Raw genomic sequence first — 17,839 nt, forward strand, 5'->3', positions numbered from 1 at the left:
AGACAGAAACCTGGACAACAGAGAGGATGAGGTGAGACAGAAACCTGGACAACACAGAGAGGATGAGGGAGACAGAAACCTGGACAACGCAGAGAGGATGAGGTGAGACAGAAACCTGGACAACGCAGAGAGGATGAGGGAGACAGAAACCTGGACAACGCAGAGAGGATGAGGTGAGACAGAAACCTGGACAACGAGAGAGGATGAGGTTAGACAGAAACCTGGACAACGCAGAGAGGATGAGGTGAGACAGAAACCTGGACAACGCAGAGAGGATGAGGTGAGACAGAAACCTGGACAACGCAGAGAGGATGAGGGGAGACAGAAACCTGGACAACGCAGAGAGGATGAGAGGAGACAGAAACCTGGACAACGCAGAGAGGATGAGGTGAGACAGAAACCTGGACAACGCAGAGAGGATGAGGTGAGACAGAAACCTGGACAACGCAGAGAGGATGAGGTGAGACAGAAACCTGGACAACGCAGAGAGGATGAGGTGAGACAGAAACCTGGACAACGCAGAGAGGATGAGGTGAGACAGAAACCTGGACAACACAGAGAGAGGATGAGGGGAGACAGAAACCTGGACAACACAGAGAGAGGATGAGGGGAGACAGAAACCTGGACAACACAGAGAGGATGAGGGGAGACAGAAACCTGGACAACACAGAGAGGATGAGGTGAGACAGAAACCTGGACAACGCAGAGAGGATGAGGGGAGACAGAAACCTGGACAACAGAGAGGATGAGGGGAGACAGAACGTATCTCTACATCTAGTGTCCTGTACCTGTAGTATCTCTACATCTAGTGTACTATACCTGTACCTGTAGTATCTCTACATCTAGTGTCCTGTACCTGTAGTATCTCTACATCTAGTGTCCTGTACCTGTAGTATCTCTACATCTAGTGTCCTGTACCTGTAGTATCTCTACATCTAGTGTCCTGTACCTGTAGTATCTCTACATCTAGTGTCCTGTACCTGTAGTATCTCTACATCTAGTGTCCTGTACCTGTAGTATCTCTACATCTAGTGTCCTGTACCTGTAGTATCTCTACATCTAGTGTCCTGTACCTGTAGTATCTCTACATCTAGTGTACTGTACCTGTACTATCTCTACATCTAGTGTCCTGTACCTGTAGTATCTCTACATCTAGTGTACTATACCTGTAGTATTTCTACATCTAGTGTACTATACCTGTACCTGTAGTATCTCTACATCTAGTGTCCTGTACCTGTACCTGTAGTATCTCTACATCTAGTGTCCTGTACCTGTAGCATCTCTACATCTAGTGTCCTGTACCTGTAGTATCTCTACATCTAGTGTCCTGTACCTGTAGCATCTCTACATCTAGTGTCCTGTACCTGTAGCATCTATACATCTAGTGTACTGTACCTGTAGTATCTCTACATCTAGTGTCCTGTACCTGTAGTATCTCTACATCTAGTGTCCTGTACCTGTAGTATCTCTACATCTAGTGTCCTGTACCTGTAGCATCTCTACATCTAGTGTCCTGTACCTGTAGCATCTCTACATCTAGTGTCCTGTACCTGTAGTATCTCTACATCTAGTGTCCTGTACCTGTAGCATCTCTACATCTAGTGTCCTGTACCTGTAGTATCTCTACATCTAGTGTCCTGTACCTGTAGCATCTCTACATCTAGTGTCCTGTACCTGTAGCATCTCTACATCTAGTGTCCTGTACCTGTAGCATCTCTACATCTAGTGTCCTGTACCTGTACCTGTAGTATCTCTACATCTAGTGTACTGTACCTGTAGCATCTCTACATCTAGTGTACTGTACCTGTACCTGTAGTATCTCTACATCTAGTGTCCTGTACCTGTAGTATCTCTACATCTAGTGTCCTGTACATGTAGCATCTCTACATCTAGTGTCCTGTACCTGTAGTATCTCTACATCTAGTGTCCTGTACCTGTAGCATCTCTACATCTAGTGTACTGTACCTGTAGCATCTCTACATCTAGTGTCCTGTACCTGTAGCATCTCTACATCTAGTGTCCTGTACCTGTAGTATCTCTACATCTAGTGTCCTGTACATGTAGCATCTCTACATCTAGTGTCCTGTACCTGTAGTATCTCTACATCTAGTGTACTGTACCTGTACCTGTAGCATCTCTACATCTAGTGTCCTGTACCTGTAGCATCTCTACATCTAGTGTCCTGTACCTGTAGCATCTATACATCTAGTGTACTGTACCTGTAGTATCTCTACATCTAGTGTCCTGTACCTGTATTATCTCTACATCTAGTGTCCTGTACCTGTAGTATCTCTACATCTAGTGTCCTGTACCTGTAGCATCTCTACATCTAGTGTACTGTACCTGTACCTGTAGTATCTCTACATCTAGTGTCCTGTACCTGTAGTATCTCTACATCTAGTGTACTGTACCTGTACCTGTAGTATCTCTACATCTAGTGTCCTGTACCTGTAGCATCTCTACATCTAGTGTCCTGTACCTGTAGCATCTCTACATCTAGTGTCCTGTACCTGTAGCATCTCTACATCTAGTGTCCTGTACCTGTAGCATCTCTACATCTAGTGTCCTGTACCTGTAGTATCTCTACATCTAGTGTCCTGTACCTGTAGTATCTCTACATCTAGTGTACTGTACCTGTACCTGTAGTATCTCTACATCTAGTGTCCTGTACCTGTAGTATCTCTACATCTAGTGTCCTGTACCTGTAGTATCTCTACATCTAGTGTCCTGTACCTGTAGTATCTCTACATCTAGTGTCCTGTACCTGTAGCATCTCTACATCTAGTGTCCTGTACCTGTAGCATCTCTACATCTAGTGTACTGTACCTGTAGTATCTCTACATCTAGTGTCCTGTACCTGTAGTATCTCTACATCTAGTGTCCTGTACCTGTAGTATCTCTACATCTAGTGTACTGTACCTGTACCTGTAGCATCTCTACATCTAGTGTCCTGTACCTGTAGCATCTCTACATCTAGTGTCCTGTACCTGTAGTATCTCTACATCTAGTGTCCTGTACCTGTAGCATCTCTACATCTAGTGTACTGTACCTGTACCTGTAGTATCTCTACATCTAGTGTACTGTACCTGTACCTGTAGCATCTCTACATCTAGTGTCCTGTACCTGTAGTATCTCTACATCTAGTGTCCTGTACCTGTAGTATCTCTACATCTAGTGTCCTGTACCTGTAGTATCTCTACATCTAGTGTCCTGTACCTGTAGTATTTCTACATCTAGTGTACTGTACCTGTACCTGTAGCATCTCTACATCTAGTGTCCTGTACCTGTAGCATCTCTACATCTAGTGTCCTGTACCTGTACCTGTAGTATCTGTACCTGTAGCATCTCTACATCTAGTGTCCTGTACCTGTAGTATCTCTACATCTAGTGTCCTGTACCTGTAGTATCTCTACATCTAGTGTCCTGTACCTGTAGTATCTCTACATCTAGTGTCCTGTACCTGTACCTGTAGTATCTCTACATCTAGTGTACTGTACCTGTACCTGTAGCATCTCTACATCTAGTGTCCTGTACCTGTAGCATCTCTACATCTAGTGTCCTGTACCTGTAGTATCTCTACATCTAGTGTCCTGTACCTGTAGTATCTCTACATCTAGTGTCCTGTACCTGTAGTATCTCTACATCTAGTGTCCTGTACCTGTAGCATCTCTACATCTAGTGTACTGTACCTGTAGCATCTCTACATCTAGTGTCCTGTACCTGTAGCATCTCTACATCTAGTGTCCTGTACCTGTACCTGTAGTATCTCTACATCTAGTGTACTGTACCTGTAGCATCTCTACATCTAGTGTCCTGTACCTGTACCTGTAGCATCTCTACATCTAGTGTCCTGTACCTGTAGTATCTCTACATCTAGTGTCCTGTACCTGTAGTATCTCTACATCTAGTGTCCTGTACCTGTAGTATCTCTACATCTAGTGTCCTGTACCTGTAGTATCTCTACATCTAGTGTCCTGTACCTGTAGCATCTCTACATCTAGTGTCCTGTACCTGTAGTATCTCTACATCTAGTGTCCTGTACCTGTAGTATCTCTACATCTAGTGTCCTGTACCTGTAGCATCTCTACATCTAGTGTACTGTACCTGTAGTATCTCTACATCTAGTGTCCTGTACCTGTAGTATCTCTACATCTAGTGTCCTGTACCTGTAGTATCTCTACATCTAGTGTCCTGTACCTGTAGTATCTCTACATCTAGTGTACTGTACCTGTACCTGTAGTATCTCTACATCTAGTGTCCTGTACCTGTAGTATCTCTACATCTAGTGTCCTGTACCTGTAGTATCTCTACATCTAGTGTCCTGTACCTGTAGTATCTCTACATCTAGTGTACTGTACCTGTAGCATCTCTACATCTAGTGTCCTGTACCTGTAGCATCTCTACATCTAGTGTACTGTACCTGTAGTATCTCTACATCTAGTGTCCTGTACCTGTAGTATCTCTACATCTAGTGTCCTGTACCTGTAGTATCTCTACATCTAGTGTACTGTACCTGTACCTGTAGTATCTCTACATCTAGTGTCCTGTACCTGTACCTGTAGTATCTCTACATCTAGTGTCCTGTACCTGTAGTATCTCTACATCTAGTGTCCTGTACCTGTAGTATCTCTACATCTAGTGTCCTGTACCTGTAGTATCTCTACATCTAGTGTACTGTACCTGACCAGCTGGAAGATCCGTCTGAGGTAGGACCTGATCTCTTCCACAGCCTGTTGTAGCAACCTTCTGTTAGATCCTACCCCTATATAGGTAATCCTGTACACAGTCACTAGGGTCTCCAGTAACCCCCCCAAAGGGTGGAGGGGGGTTTCGCAGGCCTGGAGAAGGACAGGGGAGGGCGAGGGGAGGAGGAGGATGATGATGATGGAGAAGAGAGGTGCAATGGAGGGGAAGAAGAAGAATCATCGAGCAAGACAAATCATCTAGCAAGAACAGAGTCTTACGCAACAACAGCCTCAATCTGTTAGCGTATCATGTAGGAACACAACTAGGTATCCTGGGAATATCAGTCTGCTATCAGTCTGCTACCTTTGACAGGTGTTGACCCTATCAGTCTGCTACCCTGTTGACCTACAGTACGGTGTGTAAAACGTGTGCTATTCACCTTGGTGAGGTATCGTCGGATGACGTCATACCCCCCAGCAGTAACTGGACCTGTGTGTTGAGGAATCACCTCCAGCTTCTCCAGGACTCGACTCTGAGACCTGCTCAGCAGCTCTGGACTGGAGACAGACATCATACACCCGTCACTATAGAAACCATGCACCGTGAGTGTTTGTTCAGGTGTGTGTCCAGGTGTGTAAATTAACATAATACGAAAATCCCCATAAAGCAAGAGACATTATTTTTTTTTTGCATGGTCTGGATGGTCTCAGTCCACCGCATCCGCAGATGTCGCACTTTCACATTTGAGGTGAAAGGTGACCGAGTTAGAGAGGTGTTTGTCAGACCAGGAGACATCCCATCTGAGGTGAAAGGTGACAGAGAGGTGTTTGTCAGACCAGGAGACATCCCATCTGAGGTGAAAGGTGACAGAACTAGAGAGGTGTTTGTCAGACCAGGAGACATCCCATCTGAGGTGAAAGGTGACAGAACTAGAGAGGTGTTTGTCAGACCAGGAGACATCCCATCTGAGGTGAAAGGTGAAAGGTGACAGAACTAGAGAGGTGTTTGTCAGACCAGGAGACATCCCATCTGAGGTGAAAGGTGACAGAGAGGTGTTTGTCAGACCAGGAGACATCCCATCTGAGGTGAAAGGTGACAGAACTAGAGAGGTGTTTGTCAGACCAGGAGACAGTTTGGCCTACAAACTATTAGACGGGTCCTCACCCCGGGGTTAGACGGGTCATCAGAACGGGTCATCAGAGGTGTTCACCCTGGGTTAGACGGGTCATCACCCCGGGGAGACGGGTCATCACCCCGGGGTTAGACGGGTCATCACCCCGGGGTTGACAGTCATCACCCCGGGGTTAGACGGGTCATCACCCCGGGGAGACGGGTCCTCACCCCGGGGTTGACGGGTCCTCAGGGTTGGTTGTTCCTCACCCCGGGGTGAGACAGCCTCACCCCGGGGTTGACGGGTCACCCCGGGGTTAGATGGGTCATCACCCCGGGGTTAGACGGGTCATCACCCCGGGGTTAGACGGGTCATCACCCCGGGGTTAGAGGTCATCACCCGGGGTTGACAGAACTCAGAGGGTTAGACGGGTCATCACCCGGGGAGACGGGTCATCACCCGGGGTTGAGGTCATCACCCCGGGGTTGACAGTCATCACGGGGTTAGACAGGTCATTTGTCAGTCATCCGGGGAGACAGGTCATCATCTGGGGTTAAAGGTCACGGGGTTAGATCACCCCAGGTCATCACCCCGAGGGTTTGACAGGTCATCACCCCAGGAGTCATCACGGGTTTGGCAGGTCATCACCCCGGGGTTAGACGGGTCATCACCCCGGGGTTAGACGGGTCATCACCCCGGGGTTAGACGGGTCATCACCCCGGGGTTAGACGGGTCATCACCCCGGGGTTAGACAGGTCATCACCGCGGGGTTAGACAGGTCATCACCGCGGGGTTAGACAGGTCATCACCCCGGGGTTAGACAGGTCATCACCCCGGGGTTAGACAGGTCATCACCCCGGGGTTAGACAGGTCATCACCCTGGGGTTAGACAGGTCATCACCCCGGGGTTAGACAGGTCATCACCCCGGGGTTAGACAGGTCATCACCCCGGGGTTAGACAGGTCATCACCCCGGGGTTAGACAGGTCATTACTTCATTACAGGTCATTATTTCTGTCTGTAATAAAGCCCTTTTTGTGGGGAAAAACTCATTCTGATTGGCTGGGCCTGGCTCCCCAGTGGGTGGGCCTGGCTCCCCAGTGGGTGGGCCCATGCCCTCCCAGGCCCACCTATGGCTGAGCCCCTGCCCAGTCATGTGAAATCCATAGATTAGGACCTAATTAATTTATTTCAATTGGCTGATTTCCTTAAATGAACTGTAACTCAGTAAACTCTTTGAAAATATTTATATTTTTGTTTATATTTTTGTTCAGTATATATAAAATTGCAGTTCAAACGTTAAGCAAAATTGTCACGGTGTGTGTGTGTGTGTACCTGTCTCTGCGTCCTGTGGTGAGTGTAACAGCGATGTTTTCCCAGGCCATCATTCTCTCCTCAGGCTGTCCCGGGGCCTCACAGCCCAGCCTGCTCCAACACTCTGAGAACACTGCCTTCCACTTCTGCTCTGGGGATACGGCTAGACGGCCCAACTCACTGTAGAGAAACACAGACAACCTCACTGTAGAGAAACACAGACAACCTCACTGTAGAGAAAACACAGACAACCTCACTGTAGAGAAACACAGACAACCTCACTGTAGAGAAAACACAGACAACCTCACTGTAGAGAAACACAGACAACCTCACTGTAGAGAAAACACAGACAACCTCACTGTAGAGAAACACAGACAACCTCACTGTAGAGAAAACACAGACAACCTCACTGTAGAGAAACACAGACAACCTCACTGTAGAGAAAACACAGACAACCTCACTGTAGAGAAACACAGACAACCTCACTGTAGAGAAAACACAGACAACCTCACTGTAGAGAAAACACAGACAACCTCAATGTAGAGAAAACACAGACAGACAGTCAGAGAGACACAGACAGACAGACAGGCAGAGAGACACAGACAGACAGTCAGAGAGACACAGACAGACAGGCAGAGAGACACAGACAGACAGTCAGAGAGACACAGACAGACAGGCAGAGAGCCACAGACAGACAGACAGCCACAGACAGACAGACAGAGAGCCACACACAGACAGTCAGAGAGCCACACACAGACAGTCAGAGAGCCACAGACAGACAGTCAGAGAGCCACACACAGACAGGCAGAGAGCCACAGACAGACAGTCAGAGAGCCACAGACAGACAGTCAGAGAGCCACAGACAGACAGTCAGAGAGCCACAGACAGACAGGCAGAGAGCCACAGACAGACAGGCAGAGAGCCACAGACAGACAGGCAGAGAGCCACAGACAGACAGGCAGAGAGCCACAGACAGACAGGCAGAGAGCCACACACAGACAGGCAGAGAGCCACACACAGACAGGCAGAGAGCCACACACAGACAGGCAGAGAGCCACACACAGACAGGCAGAGAGCCACAGACAGACAGGCAGAGAGCCACAGACAGACAGGCAGAGAGCCACACACAGACAGGCAGAGAGCCACAGACAGACAGGCAGAGAGCCACACACAGACAGTCAGAGAGCCACACACAGACAGGCAGAGAGCCACACACAGACAGTCAGAGAGCCACACACAGACAGTCAGAGAGCCACACACAGACAGTCAGAGAGCCAACACAGACAGGCAGAGAGCCACACACAGACAGTCAGAGAGCCACAGACAGACAGGCAGAGAGCCACAGACAGACAGTAGAGAGAGACACAGACAGACAGTCAGAGAGACACAGACAGACAGTCAGAGAGACACAGACAGACAGTCAGAGAGACACAGACAGACAGGCAGAGAGACACAGACAGACAGGCAGAGAGACACAGACAGACAGTCAGAGAGACACAGACAGACAGTCAGAGAGACACAGACAGACAGGCAGAGAGACACAGACAGACAGTCAGAGAGACACAGACAGACAGGCAGAGAGACACAGACAGACAGTCAGAGAGACACAGACAGACAGGCAGAGAGACACAGACAAACAGACAGAGACACAGACAGACAGGCAGAGAGCCACAGACAGACAGTCAGAGAGCCACAGACAGACAAACAGGCAGAGAGCCATAGACAGACAGACAGGCAGAGAGCCACAGACAGACAGTCAGAGAGACACAGACAGACAGAGAGACACAGACAGACAGGCAGAGAGCCACAGACAGACAGGCAGAGAGAGAGACGCGTAGTAAGAGATGAAAGCTCACACTTTACACCAAATGATATTAGATTTTTCTAGAGTATAAAGAAGAGGATCCTTACAGCACCCTGGTTGATTGCTTCTTGTCAGGTTCATAGAGGTTAGGCTTCATGTAGGTTCCCGTGATCTTCAGCCCCGAGGTCCACTCTCCACTAAACAGACCCTCGATGGAGTCTCCATTGGACATGGACAGGTAACCCTGTGGACAGACGGCAACACAAGATGACTGTTTTAATGCAGTGTCTTCTGACGGAGGGCGTCAATTCTGACGACTAACGGCTCACGTAATTGGTCAGCTGCTCGAAAAGTTATTTAACGAGGCTAGTCAGTTAAAGAACAAATACTTATTTTCTATGACGGCCTAGGAACAGTGGGTTAACTGGTCTAGGAACAGTGGGTTAACTGGTCTAGGAACAGTGGGTTAACCGGTCTAGGCTACAGTGGGTTAACTGGTCTAGGAACAGTGGGTTAACTAGCCTAGGAACAGTGGGTTAACTAGCCTAGGAACAGTGGGTTAACTGGTCTAGGAACAGTGGGTTAACTAGCCTAGGAACAGTGGGTTAACTAGCCTAGGAACAGTGGGTTAACTGGTTTAGGAACAGTGGGTTAACTAGCCTAGGAACAGTGGGTTAACTGGTCTAGGAACAGTGGGTTAACTAGCCTAGGAACAGTGGGTTAACTGGTCTAGGAACAGTGGGTTAACTGGTCTCGGAACAGTGGGTTAACTGGTCTTGGAACAGTGGGTTAACTGGTCTATTAACAGTGGGTTAACTGGTCTATTAACAGTGGGTTAACTGGTCTAGGAACAGTGGGTTAACTGGTCTAGGAACAGTGGGTTAACTAGTCTAGGAACAGTGGGTTAACTGGTCTCGGAACAGTGGGTTAACCGGTCTAGGAACAGTGGGTTAACCGGTCTAGGCTACAGTGGGTTAACCGGTCTAGGAACAGTGGGTTAACTGGCCTAGGAACAGTGGGTTAACTGGCCTAGGAACAGTGGGTTAACCGGTCTAGGAACAGTGGGTTAACCGGTCTAGGAACAGTGGGTTAACCGGTCTAGGAACAGTGGGTTAACCGGTCTAGGAACAGTGGGTTAACTGGTCTAGGAACAGTGGGTTAACCGGTCTAGGAACAGTGGGTTAACCGGTCTAGGAACAGTGGGTTAACCGGTCTAGGAACAGTGGGTTAACCGGTCTAGGAACAGTGGGTTAACCGGTCTAGGAACAGTGGGTTAACTGGTCTAGGAACAGTGGGTTAACTGGTCTAGGAACAGTGGGTTAACTGGTCTAGGAACAGTGGGTTAACTGGTCTAGGAACAGTGGGTTAACCGGTCTAGGAACAGGGGTTAACTGGTCTAGGAACAGTGGGTTAACTGGCCTAGGAACAGTGGGTTAACTGGTCTAGGAACAGTGGGTTAACTGGTCTAGGAACAGTGGGTTAACTGCCTTGTTCAGGGGGCAGAACGACAGATTTTTTTACCTTGTCAGCTCAGGGATTCGAGCCACCAACCTTTCGGTTACTGGCCCGACACTCTAACCACTAGGCTACCCTGCTGCCCCGCATCCCTCTCTATCTATACCTCACCTTGCCATTAGGGGTCCAGTCTTCTGAGAACTCTCCCTCAAAGGCTGTGTCATCATCAGATACGAGCAGACCAGTACCCTAACAGAGAAAATATTACATTCAACATTGAGATCAAGTCAGATAGGAAGGGTTGAGGGTCGCTGAAGAATGGGATTAAAAACAAACATATAAACTAGGTTGTGACAGTAAAATGTATATAGTATGTATAAACAGGAAGTAGAAATGTTGTTGTTTATTAGTTTACTCCAATTAGAAGAGGGATGGTCGGGTTAGGGGACAATAATAAAGGAAAATATATTTACAGTATATTTATATATATATTTACCCCCCCCCCAAAAAAAATATATATGAGGGATTGGAAATAAGGAAGATACATTACATTGATAGAAATCACAATCTATTAAAGCTGATCTACAGCCTAAAAGATATAATGACTCACCACCATCTTGTTGTTGCTGAAGGTCCCTTCATAGTAAAGACCAAACTGAGTGACTACCACACCACTGCCCTGTCGCTGGTCATCAGTCCACAGGCCCATGTACTTCTCTCCTCTGAAACAAGACACATAGACTGGAGCAAAGCAGAGCAGCAGATCTGAGACCAGGCTATTCACCCACAGATCTGAGACCAGGCTATTCAACCACAGATCTGAGACCAGGCTATTCACCCACAGATCTGAGACCAGGCTATTCACCCACAGATCTGAGACCAGGCTATTCAACCACAGATCTGAGACCAGGCTATTCACCCACAGATCTGAGACCAGGCTATTCAACCACAGATCTGAGACCAGGCTATTCAACCACAGATCTGAGACCAGGCTATTCAACCACAGACCTGAGACCAGGCTATTCAACCACAGACCTGAGACCAGGCTATTCAACCACAGACCTGAGACCAGGCTATTCAACCACAGACCTGAGACCAGGCTATTCAACCACAGATCTGAGACCAGGCTATTCAACCACAGATCTGAGACCAGGCTATTCAACCACAGATCTGAGACCAGGCTATTCAACCACAGATCTGAGACCAGGCTATTCACCCACAGATCTGAGACCAGGCTATTCAACCACAGATCTGAGACCAGGCTATTCACCCACAGACCTGAGACCAGGCTATTCAACCACAGACCTGAGACCAGGCTATTCAACCACAGATCTGAGACCAGGCTATTCAACCACAGATCTGAGACCAGGCTATTCAACCACAGATCTGAGACCAGGCTATTCAACCACACATCTGAGACCAGGCTATTCAACCACAGACCTGAGACCAAGCTACTCAACCACAGATCTGAGACCAGGCTATTCACCCACAGATCTGAGACCAGACTATTCACCCACAGATCCGAGACCATTCAACCACAGACCTGAGACCAGGCTATTCAACCACAGATCTGAGACCAGGCTACTCAACCACAGATCTGAGACCAGGCTATTCACCCACAGATCTGAGACCAGGCTATTCAACCACAGACCCGAGACCAGGCTATTTAACTACAGATCTGAGACCAGGCTATTCAACCACAGACCTGAGACCAGGCTATTCAACCACAGACCTGAGACCAGGCTATTCAACCACAGACCTGAGACCAGGCTATTCAACCACAGATCTGAGACCAGGCTAAGAAACCACAGATGTACGTTTTCATCAACAGATCTGACACCAGGCTAAGAAACCACAGATGTACGTTTTCATCAACTGATCTGAGAACAGGCTAAGAAACCACAGATGTACGTTTTCATCAACTGATCTGAGACCAGGCTAAGAAACCACAGATGTACGTTTTCATCAACTGATCTGAGAACAGGCTAAGAAACCACAGATGTACGTTTTCATCAACTGATCTGAGACCAGGCTAAGAAACCACAGATGTACGTTTTCATCAACAGATCTGACACCAGGCTAAGAAACCACAGATCTGAGACCAGGCTAAGAAACCACAGATCTGAGACCAGGCTAAGAAACCACAGATCCGAGACCAGGCTAAGAAACCACAGATCTGAGACCAGGCTAAGAAACCACAGATCTGAGACCAGGCTAAGCGCTGTACTATACCTAGTGATGTTATCAAACACTCCATATCCCATCTTCTTGTCTTGAAGCCACTGGCCAACGAACACACTGGAAGAAGAGCCAATCAGCTTCCCAGAACTCAGCATCCCATGGCCCTGACGGATGTTCTCATGGAAGGATCCCTCATACACCTGACCTGTAGCATACCTGGAGAGAACTACAATCATACACCTGTAGCATACCTGGAGAGAACTACAATCATACACCTGTAGCATACCTGGAGAGAACTACAATCATACACCTGACCTGTAGCATACCTGGAGAGAACTACAATCATACACCTGTAGCATACCTGGAGAGAACTACAATCATTCATAGCATACCTGTACAATCATACCTGGAGAGAACTACAATCATCACCTGTAACATACCTGGAGAGAACTATAATCATACACCTGACCTGGAGAGAACTACAATCATACACCTGTAGCATACCTGAGAGAACTACAATCATTCATAACAAACCTAGAGAACTATAATCATACACCTGTAGCATACCTGGAGAGAACTATAATCATACACCTGTAACATACCTGGAGAGAACTACAATCATACACCTGTAACATACCTGGAGAGAACTATAATCATACACCTGTAGCATACCTGGAGAGAACTATAATCATACACCTGACCTGTAGCATACCTGGAGAGAACTACAATCATACACCTGTAACAAACCTGGAGAGAACTACAATCATACACCTGTAACAAACCTGGAGAGAACTACAATCATACACCTGTAACATACCTGGAGAGAACTACAAATCATACACCTGTAACATACCTGGAGAGAACTACAATCATACACCTGACCTGTAGCATACCTGGAGAGAACTATAATCATACACCTGACCTAGCATACCTGGAGAGAACTACAATCATTCACCTGTAACAAACCTGGAGAGAACTATAATCATACACCTGACCTGTAGCATACCTGGAGAGAACTACAATCATACACCTGTAACATACCTGGAGAGAACTACAATCATACACCTGTAGCATACCTGGAGAGAACTACAATCATACACCTGTAACATACCTGGAGAGAACTACAATCATACACCTGTAACCTGGAGAGAACTACAATCATTCACCTGTAGCATACCTGGAGAGAACTACAATCATACACCTGTAGCATACCTGGAGAGAACTACAATCATACACCTGTAGCATACCTGGAGAGAACTACAATCATACACCTGACCTGTAGCATACCTGGAGAGAACTACAATCATACACCTGTAACATACCTGGAGAGAACTACAATCATACACCTGTAACATACCTGGAGAGAACTACAATCATACACCTGTAGCATACCTGGAGAGAACTACAATCATTCACCTGTAGCATACCTGGAGAGAACTACAATCATACACCTGTAGCATACCTGGAGAGAACTACAATCATACACCTGTAACATACCTGGAGAGAACTACAATCATACACCTGTAGCATACCTGGAGAGAACTACAATCATTCACCTGTAGCATACCTGGAGAGAACTACAATCATACACCTGTAACATACCTGGAGAGAACTACAATCATTCACCTGTAACATACCTGGAGAGAACTACAATCATACACCTGTAACATACCTGGAGAGAACTACAATCATACACCTGTAACATACCTGGAGAGAACTACAATCATTCACCTGTAGCATACCTGGAGAGAACTACAATCATACACCTGTAGCATACCTGGAGAGAACTACAATCATACACCTGTAACACCTGGAGAGAACTAATCATTCACCTGTAACAAACCTGGAGAGAACTACAATCATACACCTGACCTGTAACATACCTGGAGAGAACTACAATCATACACCTGTAACATACCTGGAGAGAACTAATCATTCACCTGTAACAAACCTGGAGAGAACTACAATCATACACCTGTAGCATACCTGGAGAGAACTACAATCATTCACCTGTAGCATACCTGGAGAGAACTACAATCATACACCTGAACACAGTAACTCCCTGACTGTAGTATATACAGGTGAACACAGTAACTCCCTGACTGTAGTATATACAGGTGAACACAGTAACTCCCTTACTGTAGTATATACAGGTGAACACAGTAACTCCCTGACTGTAGTATATACAGGTGAACACAGTAACTCCCTGACTGTAGTATATACAGGTGAACACAGTAACTCCCTGACTGTAGTATATACAGGTGAACACAGTAACTCCCTGACTGTAGTATATACAGGTGAACACAGTAACTCCCTGACTGTAGTATATACAGGTGAACACAGTAACTCCCTGACTGTAGTATATACAGGTGAACACAGTAACTCCCTGACTGTAGTATATACAGGTGAACACAGTAACTCCCTGACTGTAGTATATACAGGTGAACACAGTAACTCCCTGACTGTAGTATATACAGGTGAACACAGTAACTCCCTGACTGTAGTATATACAGGTGAACACAGTAACTCCCTGACTGTAGTATATACAGGTGAACACAGTAACTCCCTGACTGTAGTATATACAGGTGAACACAGTAACTCCCTGACTGTAGTATATACAGGTGAACACAGTAACTCCCTGACTGTAGTATATACAGGTGAACACAGTAACTCCCTGACTGTAGTATATACAGGTGAACACAGTAACTCCCTGACTGTAGTATATACAGGTGAACACAGTAACTGAACCAGTAACTGACTGTAGTATATACAGGTGAACACAGTAACTCCCTGACTGTAGTATATACAGGTGAACACAGTAACTCCCTGACTGTAGTATATACAGGTGAACACAGTAACTCCCTGACTGTAGTATATACAGGTGAACACAGTAACTCCCTGACTGTAGTATATACAGGTGAACACAGTAACTCCCTGACTGTAGTATATACAGGTGAACACAGTAACTCCCTGACTGTAGTATATACAGGTGAACACAGTAACTCCCTGACTGTAGTATATACAGGTGAACACAGTAACTCCCTGACTGTAGTATATACAGGTGAACACAGTAACTCCCTGACTGTAGTATATACAGGTGAACACAGTAACTCCCTGACTGTAGTATATACAGGTGAACACAGTAACTCCCTGACTGTAGTATATACAGGTGAACACAGTAACTCCCTGACTGTAGTATATACAGGTGAACACAGTAACTCCCTGACTGTAGTATATACAGGTGAACACAGTAACTCCCTGACTGTAGTATATACAGGTGAACACAGTAACTCCCTGACTGTAGTATATACAGGTGAACACAGTAACTCCCTGACTGTAGTATATACAGGTGAACACAGTAACTCCCTGACTGTAGTATATACAGGTGAACACAGTAACTCCTGACTGTAGTATATACAGGTGAACACAGTAACTCCCTGACTGTAGTATATACAGGTGAACACAGTAACTCCCTGACTGTAGTATATACAGGTGAACACAGTAACTCCCTGACTGTAGTATATACAGGTGAACACAGTAACTCCCTGACTGTAGTATATACAGGTGAACACAGTAACTCCCTGACTGTAGTATATACAGGTGAACACAGTAACTCCCTGACTGTAGTATATACAGGTGAACACAGTAACTCCCTGACTGTAGTATATACAGGTGAACACAGTAACTCCCTGACTGTAGTATATACAGGTGAACACAGTAACTCCCTGACTGTAGTATATACAGGTGAACACAGTAACTCCCTGACTGTAGTATATACAGGTGAACACAGTAACTCCCTGACTGTAGTATATACAGGTGAACACAGTAACTCCCTGACTGTAGTATATACAGGTGAACACAGTAACTCCCTGACTGTAGTATATACAGGTGAACACAGTAACTCCCTGACTGTAGTATATACAGGTGAACACAGTAACTCCCTGACTGTAGTATATACAGGTGAACACAGTAACTACAGGTGAACACAGTAACTCCCTGACTGTAGTATATACAGGTGAACACAGTAACTCCTGACTGTAGTATATACAGGTGAACACAGTAACTCCCTGACTGTAGTATATACAGGTGAACACAGTAACTCCCTGACTGTAGTATATACAGGTGAACACAGTAACTCCCTGACTGTAGTATATACAGGTGAACACAGTAACTCCCTGACTGTAGTATATACAGGTGAACACAGTAACTCCCTGACTGTAGTATATACAGGTGAACACAGTAACTCCCTGACTGTAGTATATACAGGTGAACACAGTAACTCCCTGACTGTAGTATATACAGTGAACACAGAACACAGTGAACACAGTCCCTGACTGTAGTATATACAGGTGAACACAGTAACTCCCTGACTGTAGTATATACAGGTGAACACAGTAACTCCCTGACTGTAGTATATACAGGTGAACACAGTAACTCCCTGACTGTAGTATATACAGGTGAACACAGTAACTCCCTGACTGTAGTATATACAGGTGAACACAGTAACTCCCTGACTGTAGTATATACAGGTGAACACAGTAACTCCCTGACTGTAGTATATACAGGTGAACACAGTAACTCCCTGACTGTAGTATATACAGGTGAACACAGTAACTCCCTGACTGTAGTATATACAGGTGAACACAGTAACTCCCTGACTGTAGTATATACAGGTGAACACAGTAACTGAACACAGTAACTCCTGACTGTAGTATATACAGGTGAACACAGTAACTCCCTGACTGTAGTATATACAGGTGAACACAGTAACTCCCTGACTGTAGTATATACAGGTGAACACAGTAACTCCCTGACTGTAGTATATACAGGTGAACACAGTAACTCCCTGACTGTAGTATATACAGGTGAACACAGTAACTCCCTGACTGTAGTATATACAGGTGAACACAGTAACTCCCTGACTGTAGTATATACAGGTGAACACAGTAACTCCCTGACTGTAGTATATACAGGTGAACACAGTAACTCCCTGACTGTAGTATATACAGGTGAACACAGTAACTCCCTGACTGTAGTATATACAGGTGAACACAGTAACTAACTCCCTGACTGTAGTATATACAGGTGAACACAGTAACTCCTGACTGTAGTATATACAGGTGAACACAGTAACTCCCTGACTGTAGTATATACAGGTGAACACAGTAACTCCCTGACTGTAGTATATACAGGTGAACACAGTAACTCCCTGACTGTAGTATATACAGGTGAACACAGTAACTCCCTGACTGTAGTATATACAGGTGAACACAGTAACTCCCTGACTGT

The 17,839-nt window shown here is 46.1% G+C and overlaps 1 protein-coding gene and 2 long non-coding RNA genes across 8 annotated transcripts in view; all 3 read right to left on the reverse strand.

The window, feature by feature from the left end:
* The window catches only part of als2a (alsin Rho guanine nucleotide exchange factor ALS2 a), a 139,721-nt gene that overhangs the window by 28,221 nt on the left and 93,661 nt on the right, over positions 1-17,839 (reverse strand). The window contains exons 23-29 of the mRNA XM_052523270.1: positions 12,602-12,766; positions 10,980-11,091; positions 10,541-10,618; positions 9,022-9,158; positions 7,132-7,290; positions 5,126-5,243; positions 4,681-4,838 (exon numbers count right to left, since the gene is read on the reverse strand). Of these exons, the coding sequence (XP_052379230.1) occupies positions 4,681-4,838; positions 5,126-5,243; positions 7,132-7,290; positions 9,022-9,158; positions 10,541-10,618; positions 10,980-11,091; positions 12,602-12,766 (927 nt within the window). The remainder of the gene's footprint in view (positions 1-4,680; positions 4,839-5,125; positions 5,244-7,131; positions 7,291-9,021; positions 9,159-10,540; positions 10,619-10,979; positions 11,092-12,601; positions 12,767-17,839) is intronic.
* LOC127931233 (uncharacterized) lies at positions 1,241-2,565 on the reverse strand. Of its 3 annotated transcripts, none has more exons than XR_008140447.1 (3): positions 2,412-2,565; positions 1,842-1,903; positions 1,241-1,302 (listed from the first exon to the last, which is right to left on the reverse strand). It is a non-coding gene; the product is annotated as an uncharacterized LOC127931233 (long non-coding RNA). The 3 variants fall into 3 exon arrangements; XR_008140446.1 differs by lacking the exon at positions 1,241-1,302 and adding an exon at positions 1,334-1,550; XR_008140448.1 differs by lacking the exon at positions 1,241-1,302 and adding an exon at positions 1,551-1,612.
* LOC127931235 (uncharacterized) lies at positions 13,565-14,267 on the reverse strand. Of its 4 annotated transcripts, none has more exons than XR_008140453.1 (3): positions 14,223-14,267; positions 13,728-13,797; positions 13,565-13,661 (listed from the first exon to the last, which is right to left on the reverse strand). It is a non-coding gene; the product is annotated as an uncharacterized LOC127931235 (long non-coding RNA). The 4 variants fall into 4 exon arrangements; XR_008140452.1 differs by having other exon boundaries at positions 14,188-14,232; XR_008140451.1 differs by lacking the exon at positions 14,223-14,267 and adding an exon at positions 13,873-13,917.

Source organism: Oncorhynchus keta, chromosome 7, assembly GCF_023373465.1.
Source record: "Oncorhynchus keta strain PuntledgeMale-10-30-2019 chromosome 7, Oket_V2, whole genome shotgun sequence".
NCBI classification, from domain to species: Eukaryota; Metazoa; Chordata; class Actinopteri; order Salmoniformes; family Salmonidae; genus Oncorhynchus; species Oncorhynchus keta.